We start from the raw sequence: 19,444 nt of genomic DNA, 5'->3' as shown, positions 1-19,444 counted from the left end.
GTGAAGAAGAAAGTAGTGTTAGTTTACAGCTCGCAGTTGACAGGAATTTATGCTTCCAATGACTCTTGCAGAGTAATGACCTCCTTCCGGCATGACCCAATTATCTTTATGCAGAGTCTACTGTAAGATTCAATTGATGCTGAGTGTCCCTTCTCCTACTGTAGCTCTCCACATTGTCAGCAAAAGATTCGAAAACTACATTTCAATATGCCAAAGAGACACAGCAAGGTTCATCCAGAATAAGTAAGCTAAAACTCCCTTGTTGACAATTTGAACGCAATTCAAATAGCCAATTAGAAAACAAACGCAAATTAGCAACCATTTAATATTCACACATTGATACAAATCACATTAACTTCATAGCCTTATACAGATCAAAACAGATCACATATGGAATGCCCAACATGCCTTCATTGTTAATTTAGTAACTCATCAGACAATGAGAATGTCATTTCTGGTGAACTTTAAAAAAGACTAAATTATTGCGATGATGGACCTTTTTAGTGACTACTGACTATGGAGAACCAGAGGAGTAGCAGTGTACAGTACTGTAATCTAGTGTTCAAGTGGTACAACTATGACATTAAAAGCATGGAAAAGAACAGCATATACTGGTGAGTTTTGATCACTTGCATGGAAAAACATTTCTTGATGACAAACAAACTCCCTGAAGAAGTTCCAATGATCATAACTCTGGCTAAACAGCATAGTAGCTACTACACAGTCAGCTAGAAACTGTCAGTCATGTCACAAAGCATATTAGTTAATATTACCAAATGTACCAATCAAGCAGATCGAAGGTCTTCAGGACAGTCGGGTTGCCTAGATGGATGAGATACTTGGAAGGCATCCAATTCCAAGAGAGACTCGTTAATACGAGAAATGATAGGGTACTTAGACATATCAACGTTGAACCTGCATTTGCACAAGATCAAAAATGTCATAAACTCAAAATGAGTAATCCTTCATTTACTACTTTTGCAAAGTATGTTTCAATAGGATGTTCATTATTAGATATTACTCATTTCACCTAGACCATTGTCTAGCTACAATCTTATGGAAACTTGAAAAGCAACTAAACGTTTCTTCTCTGAAGACATTAATCCGATATAGACATAACCATATACCAAGAAGGGTATTACCGATATGGTATTTCCACAGTGTTAGTGAGTGTTGCATTATGTGTGTTTCTTTGTAATGCTCTAGATGGTGCATGTGTGCATGTGCAAGTGTGTGTCTGTGTGTGTGTGTGTGTGTGTGTGTGTGTGTGTGTGTGTGTGTGTGTGTGTGTGTGTGTGTCTGTGTGTGTGTGTGTGCTAGTGTACCTGTTGCCATTATAAACTTGTGGAACCAAACAGAGATCAGCCATTGAAACCTATCCACACGATACATAACAAAAAACTGAACACATGTAAAATCAGTATCACCTACCTCGTCTCCTACACAATACTTCCCTGCAGTACTGGAGAGCATGCTTTCAAGAGCTGCAATACAACGTACCATTACAATGAAAATACGTTAAACTATAAGCCTATGTGATACTCATTAAAATATGTTAAGACAATGAATTTCCTTAGCAGCAGCAGCCAACACAAACTTTTAGATGCTAATTTTCTAATCAATGTAAGGTCATGTTCTCTTCTCTAATAATAATATGCTATTAGCCAGAAGGCCACTGGGCAATATGTTAAGTTAACTTAATTAAGAGCAGACGCTGCTGTCAGGTTACTGTCATCAAACAAAATTTGAGACTCACTGGATTCAGCTCACTTGTACGTCTAATGCATTAATTACATCTGTACTACAAATCTCTCACTATAACATTCTTCTAGAAGTTGACAAACAATCACTGCACTTCCTTACAACAAGAGATCACACGAGCAAAGCACTGCAATTAACAAATGCCAACGAAACAGAGAAACAGCAGTCACAAGAACTCCCATATTACTAACATGAAAACTGAATCAGTCTACTGCTGCTAGACACCTAATAACAAATAACATTATTCCATTGCCTAAAGGCAGAGCAACAGAAAAAGGGGCATACCACCATGTTCAGTCAACTACTGACACCATCACAAAGTATGGTAATTCATACATACATGCTACTAACAATGCAACTGGCAAGTAAACAGAATATCACCTAGCTACTATTCATGTAAGGATAACTTATGACTTGAGCAGGTCTGATGTAATGTGAGTACATATTTCAAGACAACTGACTACCTTGAAAGCCTCTGTCAATCCAGTGGTGACCCCATTCAGCTTTCGAATCTCCGACATACTGGAGAACACCCAAATTCTGTAGAATTCAAACCTATTTTTAGTTGGAATGATACAAGTGCATCACGATGACGACAACATACTTGGATGGGTTGAATATCACATGCAATACAGTCAGCAATCCGTCTGACCTGTTAACAATACACTAACACACGTTAAACAAACGACTTGCACGATCAATGTGCATACTTGAGCTCGCTTAAAACTATCATCTCTTGGAAGAATCGATGGTGATGGTCTGGTCTCATCAAGATATTCAATGATTGCTAGCTAACACACCAAATATCCCAATCTATTTTGTATCATATTTTACAAATTTTTGCAAATTATAAATGTAGTGTAGTTGTAGTCTTGTACAAGACTCTCTCGCGATTATACAAGCCTAGCTGTCGTGCCCGGTTCCCCTACTACACGACAAAGCCAGGTTCCTGTATTACACGACAATCCCTGTGTGTGTGTGTGTGTGTGTGTGTGTGTGTGTGTGTGTGTGTGTGTGTGTGTGTGTGTGTGTGTGTGTCAGTGTGTGTGTGTGACTTACTGACTGAGCAAGAGTGTGACCATCTATTATTAATGCAGGTACAGCACATTGATCATTGATCTTCTTGAACTCGTCAGATTTCTGGAACAGTAACACAAACGCAGTCAATACAATAGCCTGATCGTATACCAATTAATTAATTATTAATAATCTATATAACTAGTAAATGCTCGGTTAGCATTGTGTTTGGTGAGCGATGGTGTTCTGTCTTTACCTATTCGCGTAACAATGGTTGCATTATGTAGCAATAGTTTCTGTCAAACAAACGCAGGAACTCAGGAAACAGACTTTCAGTTGATTTTCTTCTAGTTGTCTTCAATTCTTCGTTCACACTTCAATCCTCTTACTCGTTTACTTAGCTAGTCGCATAACAACGGTCGGTAGCATGTAACAATGGTTGCATAGCAATAATTTCTGTCAAACTAACGTGCGGAAACTCAGTAAACAGACTTTTCTCTTCCTCAAGCTTTTTCAATTCCTTTTGTCACTCGTCAGTGTTATTTCCTTATTAGTCGCGTACGAAAGCAAAATCGAGAGTCATTTCACTCTTCTCACCAAGAAACTATAATTGAGTCGACCCCTTGAAAGGAACCCTTGTTTCAATTTTTAGCTCAAAGTTACAGAGTCAAAATTGCATTTATCTAGCATCATCGTTTTGTTGATCCGTTTTCTCCGTTTTGCCGTAAATCCATAAAACAAGTGCTGACATACGCATATAAATATATAAATATATAAATATATAAATATCTCGACCTCAATTGACATGACAAGAGAAAGGCTCGCTTTGCTCGCCAATAATGCGCCAAACCACAGTGTCCATCACCAGATGTTGCCAACCCACAGTGTCCATCACCAGATGTTGGGTCATTCTGCAACTAAACTATTGCGTGGGGGTTGTCATTAACATCAGCGTCAGAAAGGTGCGTCACGGAAGTTGTGTCATGGAATTTGCGTTATTAGGGTCAGCTGATGTTGTCAAAGAAGTTGAATCATTAATCAAGGTCAGCTGACACCTTTGTGTCATTCGAATAAGCAACAGTACACATACAGTTGTATAATATGCAAAGGAACCGTGGAATTTTGCAGTAGTGCGGTAACTGTCAAAACCTTTTTTTACCAGACTTCTTCCGGATACCAACGCCGGAAAAGGTCTGGCTACGCGAGGCTATGCATTGATGTCAAACCTGCTGGCCGCCATCTTTGATCAAAGAGATAGCTCTGTATTCATACTCAATACCTTTTATCGCCAATGCTATTACACAACATGCAAGTATTAGAGACAGAGACAAATCTGCACACGAAATTCGATGATAACCGACCAATCCTGACACGCCACGAGCAAGAGCTCCTAAAGTACGAATACAGAATAGGCTAAGAAATGCACTCATCGTGTGAGAAACGTATGATCAAGCGGAGGTCACAACACCTCACCTTCGACATGACTTTCAAAACAAAAAAGTTGCTAACGCGCGCTAACGTCGTGTTGCCTCGGGTGGCCAGACCGGTTTGCGCACCTAAAGCAAGCAATGGCGACCAATTAATTAATGATGGTTTGAAATAGTCTAAATTATCTATTTCTGTTATTGTTTCTGTACACAAGCAAAGACATGTACATGACTTGCAAATCAATACATCACATATTACATACACTATATATAGCTATCGTCATGCAAGTCAATCAGCAAATGCGTAAACGCAAAATCATCTGTACAGTAACAGGCAACACCAGCCTTGTCCCAATTGAATGTGCTATGACAGTATGTGCTCCAAAATGCCTTGCCTGATGAGATGTTCACAATGAGACCGTCTGACATAATGCTATCACATGAGAAGAAACAGAATTACAGAAAAATTTCACTCTCCGATCTATTCTGCAGTCTACAGTACTACATAACCACAACTCGTGAAATCAGGCAACAATTATTAAGTTTGTCAGAAAGTAGTATTGTACAAATCAATCTCTGTTGATAAGGCTGATTATAACTACAAAAACCACAAATGGCTACTAAACATCATTAGCTTCCAGGACAATGATGCCAATGCTTCTCTCTTCAGTCTATTGTCTTGACCAACTGTTATGCATTGATGCCATATAGAAAATCTTTCTCAAGTACCTGTTTTTGCCACTTAGTATGAGTAAACCATTGAATCAATAAGCTAGAGACTAGCAGTTGCAATTACAGGTATGTGTATAGCTTACTAGCCTGACGTTTCACTTTTAATAGCTGAAACATGAATACAGCTCACTACAAAGTCACTCACAAGAACTTGCCAAGTAAAACTCAAGCATCAGGGGTGGCGGAACCGGTCAGGCTGGTCAGGCCATGGCCAGACCACTTTTCATAAAGTGTACATTTGCCAGTCTACTTCCTGTTTAGGGGTATACACAATTAAATAGGTAATATATTTATCAAAGACTGCATTGCATGGTCTGAGCCCGGCCATATTTGACGAACACTGTTTGATCCATAAGGTACTATGGCTGCACGGTGTACAATGCACTAGGGTTTCCGAGGTACAGTGTCTGTGACTGTAATACAGCTGGAAGCAAATCTTTTTTAGTGTTAAGACCACGCCTCTCAGCGCGCGTTAGGCCTGACCACTTTTTAATTTGCTTCCTCTGCTGTTGAGCTGTATTACATGCCAGTGAGTACAGTACTACTACTGACTAAAGCTGTGCTTACACCCTCACTTCCACAGCTATGAGCCCTCTAATTTATACATCGACTTTACCTGTGAGTTCTTCTTTAATAATACTACTGTCCCATCTTCAGTCTCAAACTCGCCATAGTCTACCATGCAACGAACCTGCCACACAACTCATGCCATTCAACACACAATCGTAATGCTTGATACACAAAAACCTGAACGTATAGACTCTTAGGAGGTTTGGTATCCTAAAAGTATATCATAAATATCATCGAAAGAACTCACTGATTGGTCTGTTTGCCTAAAACTTGCCTGTGTTATATCAAGCCCCACACCACCACCAACAGATCGCATGTAGCTTACCAAATTTCTACTGTAAGAACCAAACCACTGCATCTACAGAACAAAACATGACAACTAGAACGTAAGGTACACATGAGGTTACATTTACTGTATACATGTATGGTACTTATTCAAATTGAATGACAAGTCATTGTAATATTTCAGTGTCGTCCTACAGTGGCATTCTATTGGAGCACGTTGTACTATTCGAGCATGTTCAACTGTCTCTGGTTGTCAAGTGTAGTCTAATACCAGTCAGATAAGATGATGTCTAGCAGCAAATTACCAACACTAAACAGCATGTGCTAGAGTGTCGTTCTGCTTAAGTACGTCGTTGTTGTAATGTTTTAATAGTGTTCTAGAATGTTGTTGCATTGGAGCATGTCGCACTATATTGAGCATGTTGTTCAGTTTGAAGATATACGATACATAGCAGGGACATTCAATTAAGCTTTCAAAGAACTCGTATATGCATACATTACACCAGAGGCTACAAGACTTGTTCAGCAAACATTTCTAGAAAAGAACTAGATTAACTTCTATCTACAACTGAATGCAGACAGTAGAGAATAACACAAAATTCCCTGAACCAAAGACCAGCACAATTTGCCATGCACTGGTACATGACATACCTTGTAATCTCACAACCTATCTACAAAGATTTTTTCCTACAGGTACAGTACACCCTCGATTATCCAGACTTTCAATTATCCGGACAAATTCTGTCCCCCCAGTTTTCCGTTCCCGGATAAAAGAACTATATTCACTTCATACTAATACGTACGCTGTAGGTACAGCCTCTCACAGATGAGCAAATACATAACAGAGAACGAATAATCTACAAAATAAATAGGCAGCTGTTAATTAATGACTCTTCTAGTGACATGAATGTACAGTAAGTGTGGAAACAGAGTGTGGTGTTGTATAGTAAAGGAAAATTAGTTAATATCCATCAACTATTGATTATCCGGACACTCGATTATCCGGACTTCTAACTTGTCTCCAGAGAAGTCCGGATAATCGAGGGTGCACTGTGATAATCGAGGGTGTACTGTACAAGAATTTGGTTGTCATATTACCTCCTGATCATGTAGATTCAGTTGCACATCACGTGGTAAAACGCTGCCAAATTCCCATCGAAAATGTGCCAATCTCAACATTCTCTCGTATCTATTGAACACAAAGACATTAGTCAGTAACAATTATTGTGTCTGTTATTTGTTGACGACTTGCATGTAAGCTAGAAGGCAACGTTGGTTTCTCTCCAGACTCGCATGTCTTAAATAAATTGAAGCATACAATCCTTCCTGGCCTTCTGCAGTATCCCGCCTACAAATTCAAGCAACTAAACGTCAGTGTTAATTTTCACACATCATATTATGTAAGCAAAGAGACAGACAGACAGATATACACACAGAGAAATAGAGAGACAGAAAGACAGAGAGACAGAGACGCATGCAGACAGATAAACAAATGAAAGTAAGAGGAACACCAGACAGACAAACAGAGAGACAAGACAGACAGAGACAGAGAGAGAGAGACGGAGAGACAGAGAGACAGACAGACAGACAGACAGAGACACAGAGAGACAGAGAGACAGACAGACAGACAGACAGACAGAGAGAAACAAATGACAGGACGACGATAGAACCACATCACTCTGACATATAAAACTTAGTCATTCATTCCTAGTCGTTTAACAAATTCAGTCAATACTACACATTGCAACATCTCCCAAACGTGAGCACAAGACAAACACAAGTAAAAGAGCTCAGTGACTCCACAGACACCAAACAGTCGAATCAAACACACAATTTGTGGTAGACGCCAACACAAGTGCCCACTAGCAAACACGGCTTCTTTAGCCATTATAAACGATTCTATTTCATACACATCTCGCTGATTTTGTTCAAACAGTGCTCTCATTTCTTCTAAAACTTGACGTACACCATCCTCCTGAACATACAAACAGTTATATTAGTTAGTCTGCAAAAAAACAAACGTGACTGTGCGACGTACGTTGTATGGTGCCAAAGTGCCGCCGGTGCAACGCTGCAGCTCACGTATAAGCTCTAATGCCTTTTCACCAAACATCCTGGCAACAGCTTTTAGATTTGGTAAAGCTAACGTGCGTTAACGTGCGCAGAACGCAGGTAAACTGACAAGGACAACCGAACCGCCGACTTGAAATGAAACAGATGACCAGTTCCTGGTGATTTGTTGCTGATTCTTAATTAAGTTGACTATAAATAGTTAGTTAATAGATCTGTTGTTGTTGTTGTTGCTGTTTGAATTTGTTTGATTGTTACCTAGTCTTGAAGGACTACGGGAAAAATGCGTCTAGAAATAGTTCTATCTTAGATTCTAGTTGGTATCTTATTTAGATGTGTGTGTACGTGTGTGTGTGTACGTGTGTGTGTGTGTGTGTGTGTGTGTGTGTGTGTGTGCGTGCGTGCGTGCGTGCGCGCGCGCGCGTTTATGTGTGTGCGCGCGTGTTTGTGTGTGTGCGCGCGTGTTTGTGTGTGCATGCATTTGTGTGTGTGTGTGTGTGTGTGTGTGTGTGTGTGTGTGTTTGTGTGTGTTGTCTGTAGCTCAATTGTTTGTAATTATTCGTGTCTCTATTCTTTAATAATTGATTAATTAATTAATGCATTATCTGATTGATATCAGTGCCATTTGTGTCAGTGATTGAAGGTATCAATCATACAAGTCAGTGGGGTAGGAAGATGTTCACGAGCGGGGGCCTGTACCGTGGATGTCATCATCAGTAAGCTCGCTTGTCAGATCGTAAACAGATTGCAAAAGTCAGTAGCACAGAAAATTTCAATTCCTACAGTGAGTGAGGGGGGATTCAGCCCCCCATCCCCCGGTTCCTACGCTGGCGCAAGTCATTTTGCCTGATTATTTGTTTCTGCATATTTTTCTTGGCAACGTCAGCAACAAACAAGGAATGCAGTTACATGCTTAGCTTGGTCTATTGGATGCTGCTTTAACCATCGATTCCTAATTTCTCTAATTATAACTGTGCATATGCCATTATGGTATTGATGCTGGTGCTTGGTGCAGTGCGTATCACTTGTCTTTGATAAATCAATCTTCACACTGTCTGTAGGACCAACCTAGAAGCATTAGACTGTAATAGAATAATGGTTTGACTGCATAAGACCGTGATTGTTTGTATACACTATTGTGTATTGAACATTATTGGACAGAGTCTGATGGTTGGCTGTAGCCCATCTATTTTCTGGTGTGTACAATGACTCTCAAACAGTAGAATGATAATGTCCTGATGACATGTATTTGGTGAAAGCGACATAGTCAGGGTCACTGCAGTGTGTGTGTGGTCTCTTAATTAATCATGCAATTACACATTAGTGTTCCTTCAATGCTAGACATAAGAAATCAGATTGTTGGTGGTTTAATTAATGGATAACTTTGTATTTTTTCTAAACAATGACGCCATGTGCAGAACATGTGAAGAGCCATTCATTTCACATGGACAGAAGCTGTTGTGTTAATTCGCGTCATGCTCATGTTGCAGTGTAATTTGTCGATTACTAATTGAGACTGTGAACTTCCTGAACTTTTCTGTGTAATCTCGTTCTCACTGGGTGTGGGTGTCAGTCTATTGTATTGAAGTAACAACAGGTTACTGCGCATTTCAGCTCTTTGTTCTCTACAAGATGGCAGCACATTTTGTTGTGGAAATTGTGCTCTTATTTTCATGGCTTCAAGTGATCTTTTGTGTAGAGGTAGCATCCAAACTTCTAGCAAATAGTTTGATTGAAAAGTGGCCTCAACACTCAAGAGTAATTGTTTGCTAAACGTTTTCTGTTGGATATTAGAAAGCATTGCCATATCAATCAGTTGTTACTGGTCCTCGAGGTCCCCCTGGTCCAGTCGGTCAGAGGGGCTTACCTGGACCACCAGGAAGGATGAGGGGCTTACCCGGACCACCAGGAAGGATGGGAGATCCAGTGAGTTTAGACGTATTAGATGGAGTCTTAGAATAGACTGTTTATCTGTAAATTGTACTTTGTCGTTTAACTGTAAAGCTGCAGGATGGCTGTTTTGTGTTGTAGTAAGATTGTGTCAAATGTAAATCTGTTGTAGGGTCTTGGTGGCCCACAAGGTCTTCGTGGTCGTGTTGGCCAACCAGGACAGAAGGGGTCGATTGGGCTGCCAGGTGAAAAGGTGAGATGACTATTTGATAATTCTTTGAGGTTCTGTATGCATTTAGATGAACTTATGTTCATGATATTATTTAAATATTTGGTGGTAGGGTGTATCTGGAGTGAAAGGCAAGGCTGGACGAAAGGGGGAAAAAGGCGACATTGGATTGCGAGGTGCTGTTGGATTAAAAGGAGAACGAGGTGACGTAGGACAAAAAGGTGAAAAAGGAGTAGCCGGAGAAGTTGGTCGTGTAAGAAAACATGATGTTGATGGCATGATTATTCATTGATTGAGTATCTGCAGAAAGGATATCAAGGCATTCGAGGTCCAGTGGGTCCAATAGGTTTGCGAGGATTTAGAGGATACAAAGGAGAGGTAAGTTAGTTTCTACTTGTTTGCTATTGTCTAGACTGTAAAGGGAGATTTACGCATGAGTGAAGGTGGATAGTTTGCTGAGAGAAAGTTTTGTCTCTTGAAATCGCTTGTCTTATAGAAAGTGGCAAGAATATTGTCTCCAAGGAATAGTTTTTGCTTGTTTGTTTGTGTTATTAGAAAGGCATTCCTGGACTAACTCCATTTTCTGAAATAAAGAGGCTAGAAAGTTTGGTAACAAGATTGTACAATGAACTGAAGGTATGTACACGTATTGTCCACTTTCTTGTCAAATGTATAACTACAGATATGTGACTTGTGCAAAGCTTTTATATAGTAGTATCGTAACTAGATGATGTTTTATACTTTCTTGATTACAACTTACTAATTGTCAGTGTTTCGTGTATTTACTATGCAGTCAGACTTCATTATTTCGACCATGTTTGTCCCTCGTGTTTCTGTCGAACTAACACGACTGTATGATTATCAGTAACAAATACACAGTGACCACGTATATTGGTTTCACGTGTATCTTGTCAGAAAGTGAGAATGTCAGATTATTGGATATCAGAATAACGAGGTCTGACTGTACTATAAAATGTAATTGATTTGGGAAATGGAGCTAGCTTAGACAGACGTGGTTGTGGATACCTATAATGTATAGCAGTGGCAATGTCTACAGTAAACAAGGTATGAGTTTGTAGTTTTTTTGACAAGTGCCACACGGCTTTGGGCAATGTGTGCAGGAAATGTAGAAACACAGGATTTCCTGGCAACATGATTTCATCTTTATCAATTAATTAAAGTCAATGGCAGTTCAAATTCAAAGTTGTGAATATGGCTACTTGCTTGTTTACTTTCAACTTATTTTACTCTAGTACAACTTTAGTAGCTGTCTATAGCTATTAAGCAAATTTGCTCGTAACTACATCTGTATGTTCTGCAGCAGTAATAAGGCTGACATTCATACATAATCTTTCATCTAGGGTTGTAGGTAAAGCAGTACGTATTACATTAATAGCAGCAATTACTCTTTAGCAGTAGACATAGTTTAACAGCAAACATTTCAACACCAAACAATTATTAGTCAAAACGAATATGTCTTACGTTGGAATTACACATTCGAATTGCAACAAGTTTGACACTGACAGCTCTAATATCTAGTAGTATCCCTAAGTAATGGATAATATAGTAATACAAATATGCCATATAGATTGATTAATTTAAACTTACAGTTTACTTTGTTTTATTTAATTGAAATTGAATCAAGTGAAAAAGTCAGATTTAATTGATACTTTACTGTATCACAAGTTTATGTTGGACTCATTAGGTTCCCAGGGTGTCTGTTGGTGATGAAGCTGGTACATGCAACATGAGCACATTAGGTTATTTGTTCTACCACAATACTAATAAATCTCTGCTGTTTTGTGATTCTGAGCATTGGGTTAAGATCATCAGTCTGATGTAAGCTGCTGTTAGTGAATTCAAGGTTTAACATGTAAATTATTGTTTTCATTAGATCATGGAAATCATACGAATCTTGTTCTGCTGTTGAATATAAGATCAACTCTATTCAGTTTATGCAGAAAGTCAATTCTCGTTCACCTGTAAAGGTATTAAAGGTATCCATGTTTGTAGTTATCACACTTTGTTATTTGCTGACTAAGAAATATTTGTGTAGGTTTATTGTGATTATTCTGTGATCTCTAGTGGGTGTGCACTTGTGTGGAAACACTCCTATTTTCAAGTTGGAAATCCAACTGATGACATGCGTACTTTCAGTTCAGTGGATCGTCCATGTACTGATCTGTCTGATGGTTGGTGTAATGTGGGTAACAAGGATAATGTTCGTGGTAATGTTCAATTGACAGTTGCTTATCATGAAGGAGAAGTTGTGTATGCATATCGTGGTGATCGTAATTCTGAACTGGGAAAGTCATGGCGTGGAGCAATACTCAACAATTCAGTCAAAATTTCAGATCATTGCACTTACCATAATGGGGTACCTCCAGAGCCATCTATAGCTTACACACCAGGATTGACATTTGACAAAAATAAACCTGGTGTATACACTGGTAACTGTGACACAGATCGATACAAGAGTATGATTGACTGTCGTTGGGAGAACTGTCATTTACCTTCATCTATCTCATCCAAAACACATCATGTACAAATGACAGTTGCTATATTTCTTTGTTGACTTTGCACACAGCACACTGCATGGGATAGTTGCATGTTGTTCTTGTTTGCATTGTATGAAATGTAACATCTAGTATTGTGAACCTTGGTCTTTCTTGTCAGGACTTCACAGCATCATTGGCTTTTGTTGTGTTTCTGATTCCCAACCATAAACGTTTAGTACGTGAAAATTGCAATAACAAACAAATTGTTTTGTATTGCTAGCCTATAGGTTGTTATAATAGAATATTTGATAGCTATTTGCAACCGAACTTTGACCAGCAGGCAACTGCCGGCATATGCTTCTTCTTCCTAACAGTTAATTTGTACACAAGATAATCAGCTTCTTCCAATTTGCTCTTTCAATCTATTCAATCCTATGTTCTCAATACAGTTTAATTTAATTAAGTGAGATATCCATAATCGTACAGAGTACTGTACTGTACTTAATTTGGTTACACAGAGCATGCGCATGCGCTTAGACAAACGTGAGACAACGAGTACGACGGGTATTTGACAGAGAAGATAGTGGCGGTCTGAGTCAGAGCCAAACTTGAGGACTTTCTAATGTCACGTGACCCATATGTCGACCGTCATAGTATGCATACGTTGTCTGACGGCAAATGTTCATGAGTCTTGCCACTGGAAAATGCTTGCTGGTTGATCATGAGTTCGTCGTTTGTGTGAGTTACTGCTTACGCTGAAGTAGAACAGAGTGGTAGGTCTACAAGATAAAATTATTTATCTACACTAAATTTCTGGTTGATCAAATCAAGAACAGATTTCTCAACCAAGTTTTACTTATTTGTTTTATGATTATATGTGTTGAAGTTGAAGTGTGTGTGTGTGTGTGTGTGTGTGTGTGTGTGTGTGTGTGTGTGTGTGTGTGTGTGTGTGTGTGTGTGTGTGTGTGTGTGTGTGTGTGTGTGTGTGTGGCGCGTGGCGCGGTGGAGCAGATGGTAGAGCGTTGGTGATGACATCCGGGATCTTGTATTCCGTGATGAGGGTTGAAGGTTTGATCCTGGTGGAGGCGACACTGTTGCAGTTTTCTTGAGCAAGAAACTCACCCACACTTGCTTCTCTCGACTCAGGAGTATAAATGAGTACCTGGTCATTGACTGGGGTGGACATGACCGCTGGCTTGGCAGCAACAGCATACAGCAGACGGGTACTTGTGGGCCTTGGTGTCCAGTCCCAGAGCTGCGCCATTGTCAGTGCCCCTGGATGACTCTGGCCAAGCTCCAGGTGGATTGTAGCGCTGGCCCTAAGCCTCCACGTAGCGCATGGAGGCCCTGTCTCTAGAGGCAGGGAGCTGTCTCCGCAACTGATCTCAAGGTCGACGTCGAAAGATGTGGAGGGCTTAACGTTTGTCCATTTGTCCATGTGTGTGTGTGTGTGTGTGTGTGTGTGTGTGTGTGTGTGTGTGTGTGTGTGTGTGTGTGTGTGTGTGTGTGTGGCGTCTGTAGCTCAATTGGTTAGTGAGTTGCATTTGAAGAATGGAAACATCCGGGACCATTGGGTCATGAGTTCAAGTACAGGAAGGGCACAGGCGTAATTCTCTTAGGCAAGAAACTCACACGCAATTGCCTCTCTCGACCTCGGAGTATAGATGAGTACCTGGTCATTGACTGGGGTGGATAAAACCACTGGCTTGGCAGAACGTCACGCAACGGACGGTAGGTGTGGGCTTCAGGTCCAGTCCCGAGGCTGCGCCAAAGTTAGTGCCCTTGGATGCTCTGGCACTTAGGGGTATGTTAGTTCGGCCTAAAACTCTGAATAGCACCAAAGACCCCACCTAGAAATAGGTGGGTGTGCTATCTTCAGTACAATACTGAAAGTCATATCCATTTGTCCATGTCCGTGTGTGTGTGTGTGTGTGTGTGTGTTTGTGTGTGTGTGTGTGTGTGTGTGTGTGTGTGTGTGTGTGTGTGCACGCGTTTGTGTGTGCATTGTGTGTGCATTGTGTGTGCATTTGTATGTGTGTGTGTGTGTGTGTGTGTGTGTGTGTGTGTGTGTGTGTGTGTGTGTTTGTGTGTGTGTTTGTGTGTGTTGTCTGTAGCTCAATTGTTTGTAAGTATTCGTGTCTCTATTCTTTAATAATTGATTAATTAATTAATGCATCATCTGATTGATATCAGTGCCATTTTGTGTCAGTGATTGAAGGTATCAATCATACAAGTCAGTGGCATAGGAAGATGTTTACGAGCGGGGGGGGGGGGGGGGGCTGTACCGTGGATGTCATCACGAGTAAGCTCGCTTGTCAGACCGTAAACAGATTGCAAAAGTCAGTAGCACAGAAAATTTCAATTCCTACAGTGAGTGAGGGGGCTTCAGCCCCCCATCCTCCCGGTTCCTATGCTGGCGCAAGTCATTTTGCCTGATTATTTGTTTCTGCATATTTTTCTTGGCAACGTCAGCAACAAACAAGGAATGCAGTCACATGCTTAGCTTGGTCTATTGGATGCCGCTGTAACCATCAATTCCCAATTGCTCTAATTATAACTGTGCATATGCCATTATGGTATTGATGCTGGTGCTTGGTGCAGTGCATATCACTTGTCTTTGGTAAATCAATCTTCACACTGTCTGTAGGACCAACCTAGAAGCATTAGACTGTAATAGAATAATGGTTTGACTGCATAAGACCGTGATTGTTTGTATACACTAATGTGTATTGAACATTATTGGACAGAGTCTGATGGTTGGCTGTAGCCCACTTATTTTCTGGTGTGTACAATGACTCTCAAACAGTAGAATGATAATGTCTTGATGGCACGTATTTGGTGAAAGCGACATAGTCAGGGTCACTGCAGTGTGTGTGTGGTCTCTTAATTAATCATGCAATTACACATTAGTGTTCCTTCAATGCTAGACATAAGAAATCAGATTGTTGGTGGTTTAATTAATGGATAACTTTGTATTTTTTCTAAACAATGACGCCATGTGCAGAACATGTGAAGAGCCATTCGTTTCACATGGACAGAAGCTGTTGTGTTAATTCGCGTCATGCTCATGTTGCAGTGTAATTTGTCGATTACTAATTGAGACTGTGAACTTCCTGAACTTTTCTGTGTAATCTCGTTCTCACTGGGTGTGGGTGTCAGTCTATTGTATTGAAGTAACAACAGGTTACTGCGCATTTCAGCTCTTTGTTCTCTACAAGATGGCAGCACATTTTGTTGTGGAAATTGTGCTGTTATTTTCATGGCTTCAAGTGATCTTTTGTGTAGAGGTAGCATCCAAACTTCTCTAGCAAATAGTTTGATTGAAAAGTGGCCTCAACACTCAAGAGTAATTGTTTGCTAAACGTTTTTTGTTGGATATTAGAAAGCATTGCCATATCAATCAGTTGTTACTGGTCCTCGAGGTCCCCCTGGTCCAGTCGGTCAGAGGGGCTTACCGGGACCACCAGGAAGGATGAGGGGCTTACCCGGACCACCAGGAAGGATGGGAGATCCAGTGAGTTTAGACGTATTAGATGGAGTCTTAGAATAGACTGTTTATCTGTAAATTGTACTTTGTCGTTTAACTGTAAAGCTGCAGGATGGCTGTTTTGTGTTGTAGTAAGATTGTGTCAAATGTAAATCTGTTGTAGGGTCTTGGTGGCCCACAAGGTCTTCGTGGTCGTGTTGGCCAACCAGGACAGAAGGGGTCGATTGGGCTGCCAGGTGAAAAGGTGAGATGACTATTTGATAATTCTTTGAGGTTCTGTATGCATTTAGATGAACTTATGTTCATGATATTATTTAAATATTTGGTGGTAGGGTGTATCTGGAGTGAAAGGCAAGGCTGGACGAAAGGGGGAAAAAGGCGACATTGGATTGCGAGGTGCTGTTGGATTAAAAGGAGAACGAGGTGACGTAGGACAAAAAGGTGAAAAAGGAGTAGCCGGAGAAGTTGGTCGTGTAAGAAAACATGATGTTGATGGCATGATTATTCATTGATTGAGTATCTGCAGAAAGGATATCAAGGCATTCGAGGTCCAGTGGGTCCAATAGGTTTGCGAGGATTTAGAGGATACAAAGGAGAGGTAAGTTAGTTTCTACTTGTTTGCTATTGTCTAGACTGTAAAGGGAGATTTACGCATGAGTGAAGGTGGATAGTTTGCTGAGAGAAAGTTTTGTCTCTTGAAATCGCTTGTCTTATAGAAAATGGCAAAAATATTGCCTCAGAAGAATACTTTTTGCGTGTTTGTTTGTGTTATTAGAAAGGCATTCCTGGATTAACTCCATTTTCTGAAATAAAGAGGCTAGAAAGTTTGGTAACAAGATTATACAATGAACTAAAGGTATGTACACGTATTGTCCACTTTCTTGTCAAATGTATAACTACAGATATGTGACTTGTGCAAAGCTTTTATATAGTAGTATCGTAACTAGATGATGTTTTATACTTTCTTGATTACAACTTACTAATTGTCAGTGTTTCGTGTATTTACTATGCAGTCAGATTTCATTATTTCGACCATGTTTGTCCCTCGTGTTTCTGTCGAACTAACACGACTGTATGATTATCGATAACAAATACACAGTGACCACGTATATTGGTTTCACGTGTATCTTGTCAGAAAGTGAGAATGTCAGATTATTGGATATCAGAATAACGAGGTCTGACTGTACTATAAAATGTAATTGATTTGGGAAATGGAGCTAGCTTAGACAGACGTGGTTGTGGATACCTATAATGTGTAGCAGTGGCAATGTCTACAGTAAACAAGGTTTGAGTTTATACTTTCTTTTGACAAGTGCCACACGGCTTTGGGCAATGTGTGCAGGAAATGTAGAAACACAGGATTTCCTGGCAACATGATTTCATCTTTATCAATTAATTAAAGTCAATGGCAGTTCAAATTCAAAGTTGTGAATATGGCTACTTGCTTGTTTACTTTCAACTCATTTTACTCTAGTACAACTTTAGTAGCTGTCTATAGCTATTAAGCAAATTTGCTCGTAACTACATCTGTATGTTCTGCAGCAGTAATAAGGCTGACATTCATACATAATCTTTCATCTACAGTTGTAGGTAAAGCAGTACGTATTACATTAATAGCAGCAATTACTCTTTAGCAGTAGACAAATAGTTTAACAGCAAACATTCAACACCAAACAATTATTAGTCAAAATGAATATGTCTTACGTTGGAATTACACATTCGAATTGCAACAAGTTTGACACTGACAGCTCTAATATCTAGTAGTATCCCTAAGTAATGGATAATATAGTAATACAAATATGCCATATAGATTGATTAATTTAAACTTACAGTTTACTTTGTTTTATTTAATTGAAATTGAATCAAGTGAAAAAGTCAGATTTAATTGATACTTTACTGTATCACAAGTTTATGTTGGACTCATTAGGTTCCCAGGGTGTCTGTTGGTGATGAAGCTGGTACATGCAACATGAGCACATTAGGTTATTTGTTCTACCACAATACTAATAAATCTCTGCTGTTTTGTGATTCTGAGCATTGGGTTAAGATCATCAGTCTGATGTAAGCTGCTGTTAGTGAATTCAAGGTTTAACATGTAAATTATTGTTTTTATTAGATCATGGAAATCATACGAATCTTGTTCTGCTGTTGAATATAAGATCAACTCTATTCAGTTTATGCAGAAAGTCAATTCTCGTTCACCTGTAAAGGTATTAAAGGTATCCATGTTTGTAGTTATCACACTTTGTTATTTGCTGACTAAGAAATATTTGTGTAGGTTTATTGTGATTATTCTGTGATCTCTAGTGGGTGTGCACTTGTGTGGAAACACTCCTATTTTCAAGTTGGAAATCCAACTGATGACATGCGTACTTTCAGTTCAGTGGATCGTCCATGTACTGATCTGTCTGATGGTTGGTGTAATGTGGGTAACAAGGATAATGTTCGTGGTAATGTTCAATTGACAGTTGCTTATCACGAAGGAGAAGTTGTGTATGCATATCGTGGTGATCGTAATTCTGAACTGGGAAAGTCATGGCGTGGAGCAATACTCAACAATCCAGTCAAAATTACAGATCATTGCACAAATGGAAATGGGATTCCTCCAGAGCCAAGTATTCGTTCAGATGGAATACCGGGATTGACATTTGACAAATGGAATCTTGGTGTATACATTGACAACTGTGATACAGATGCATACAAGAGAATGTCTGACTGTCGCTGGGTGAATTGTCGATTACCTTCATCTATCTCAACCAAAACACATCATGTGCAAATGACAGTTGCTATATTTCTTTGTTGACTTTGCACACAGCACTGCATATGGAATAGTTGCATGTTGATCTTGTTTGCATTGTATGAAATGTAACATCTAGTATTGTGAACCTTGGGCTTGCAGGACTTTACATCATTGGCTTTTGTTGTGTTTCTGATTTCCAACCATAAAAGTTTATTACATGCAAAATTGCAAAACAAATTGTTTTGTATTGCGTTGCAGCTTATATCGTAATAGTAATAGAATATTTGATATCTATTTTATTTAGGCAAATATGAATAATTGACTAGAGTATGTAGTGAGGACAAACTATAATTTGTTAGGAATGTAAGTATAATTTGGTTACACAGAGCATGCGCATGCGGTTAGGCAAACATGTGACAATGAGTTACGACGGGTATTTGGCAGAGAAGATAGCGGCGGTCTGAGTCAGTGCCAAACTTCAAGACTTTCTAATGTCACGTGACCCACATGTCGACCGTCTACTAGGCATACGTTGTGTGACGGCAAATGTTCATGAGTCTTGCCACTGGAAAATGCTTGCTGGTTCATCATGAGTTCGTCATTTGTGTGAGCTACTGCATACACTGAAGTAGAACAGAGTGGTAGGTCTACAAGATAAAATTATTTATCTACACTAAATTTCTAGATCAAATCGAGAACAGATTTCTCAACCAATTTTTGCTTATTTTTTATGATTAT

At 39.6% G+C, this 19,444-nt stretch overlaps 4 protein-coding genes across 5 annotated transcripts; 2 read left to right on the top strand and 2 right to left on the bottom strand.

The window, feature by feature from the left end:
* Nucleotides 1-629: 629 nt before the first annotated feature.
* On the bottom strand, nt 630-4,297 carry LOC134179403 (maleylacetoacetate isomerase-like). Its single transcript, XM_062646284.1, has 10 exons — nt 4,252-4,297; nt 4,140-4,191; nt 4,005-4,072; nt 2,821-2,901; nt 2,472-2,552; nt 2,366-2,413; nt 2,226-2,301; nt 1,432-1,484; nt 1,326-1,375; nt 630-915 (listed from the first exon to the last, which is right to left on the bottom strand). Exons 1-10 carry the CDS (start codon nt 4,258-4,260, stop codon nt 786-788), a joined length of 648 nt encoding a protein of 215 aa, XP_062502268.1. The 5' UTR covers nt 4,261-4,297; the 3' UTR covers nt 630-785.
* Nucleotides 4,298-4,377: 80 nt separating this feature from the next.
* On the bottom strand, nt 4,378-7,944 carry LOC134179404 (DNA replication complex GINS protein PSF1-like). The gene is made up of 8 exons (XM_062646285.1): nt 7,831-7,944; nt 7,703-7,767; nt 7,045-7,140; nt 6,891-6,981; nt 5,782-5,865; nt 5,685-5,717; nt 5,554-5,628; nt 4,378-4,638 (listed from the first exon to the last, which is right to left on the bottom strand). Exons 1-8 carry the CDS (start codon nt 7,903-7,905, stop codon nt 4,570-4,572), a joined length of 588 nt encoding a protein of 195 aa, XP_062502269.1. The 5' UTR covers nt 7,906-7,944; the 3' UTR covers nt 4,378-4,569.
* Nucleotides 7,945-8,359: 415 nt separating this feature from the next.
* Nucleotides 8,360-12,709, top strand: LOC134179402 (collagen alpha-1(XXIV) chain-like). The gene is made up of 9 exons (XM_062646283.1): nt 8,360-9,563; nt 9,657-9,788; nt 9,925-10,005; nt 10,094-10,234; nt 10,288-10,359; nt 10,537-10,617; nt 11,687-11,820; nt 11,876-11,978; nt 12,038-12,709. Exons 1-9 carry the CDS (start codon nt 9,495-9,497, stop codon nt 12,554-12,556), a joined length of 1,332 nt encoding a protein of 443 aa, XP_062502267.1. The 5' UTR covers nt 8,360-9,494; the 3' UTR covers nt 12,557-12,709.
* Nucleotides 12,710-13,080: 371 nt separating this feature from the next.
* On the top strand, nt 13,081-18,857 carry LOC134180349 (collagen alpha-1(XXIV) chain-like). 2 transcript variants are annotated; one of them, XM_062647487.1, is made up of 9 exons: nt 15,338-15,766; nt 15,862-15,993; nt 16,130-16,210; nt 16,299-16,439; nt 16,493-16,564; nt 16,742-16,822; nt 17,894-18,027; nt 18,083-18,185; nt 18,245-18,857. In XM_062647487.1, the coding sequence occupies exons 1-9, from the start codon at nt 15,698-15,700 to the stop codon at nt 18,767-18,769; spliced, it is 1,338 nt and encodes a 445-aa protein (XP_062503471.1). In that variant the 5' UTR covers nt 15,338-15,697; the 3' UTR covers nt 18,770-18,857. The 2 variants fall into 2 exon arrangements, with proteins under 2 accessions (XP_062503472.1, XP_062503471.1); XM_062647488.1 differs by lacking the exons at nt 15,338-15,766; nt 15,862-15,993 and adding an exon at nt 13,081-13,217.
* Nucleotides 18,858-19,444: the final 587 nt, after the last annotated feature.

Source organism: Corticium candelabrum, chromosome 5 (assembly GCF_963422355.1).
Source record: "Corticium candelabrum chromosome 5, ooCorCand1.1, whole genome shotgun sequence".
Classification (NCBI taxonomy): Eukaryota; Metazoa; Porifera; class Homoscleromorpha; order Homosclerophorida; family Plakinidae; genus Corticium; species Corticium candelabrum.
Note: the sequence above shows the minus strand (reverse complement) of the source record. Positions and strands in the feature narration are given on the sequence as shown.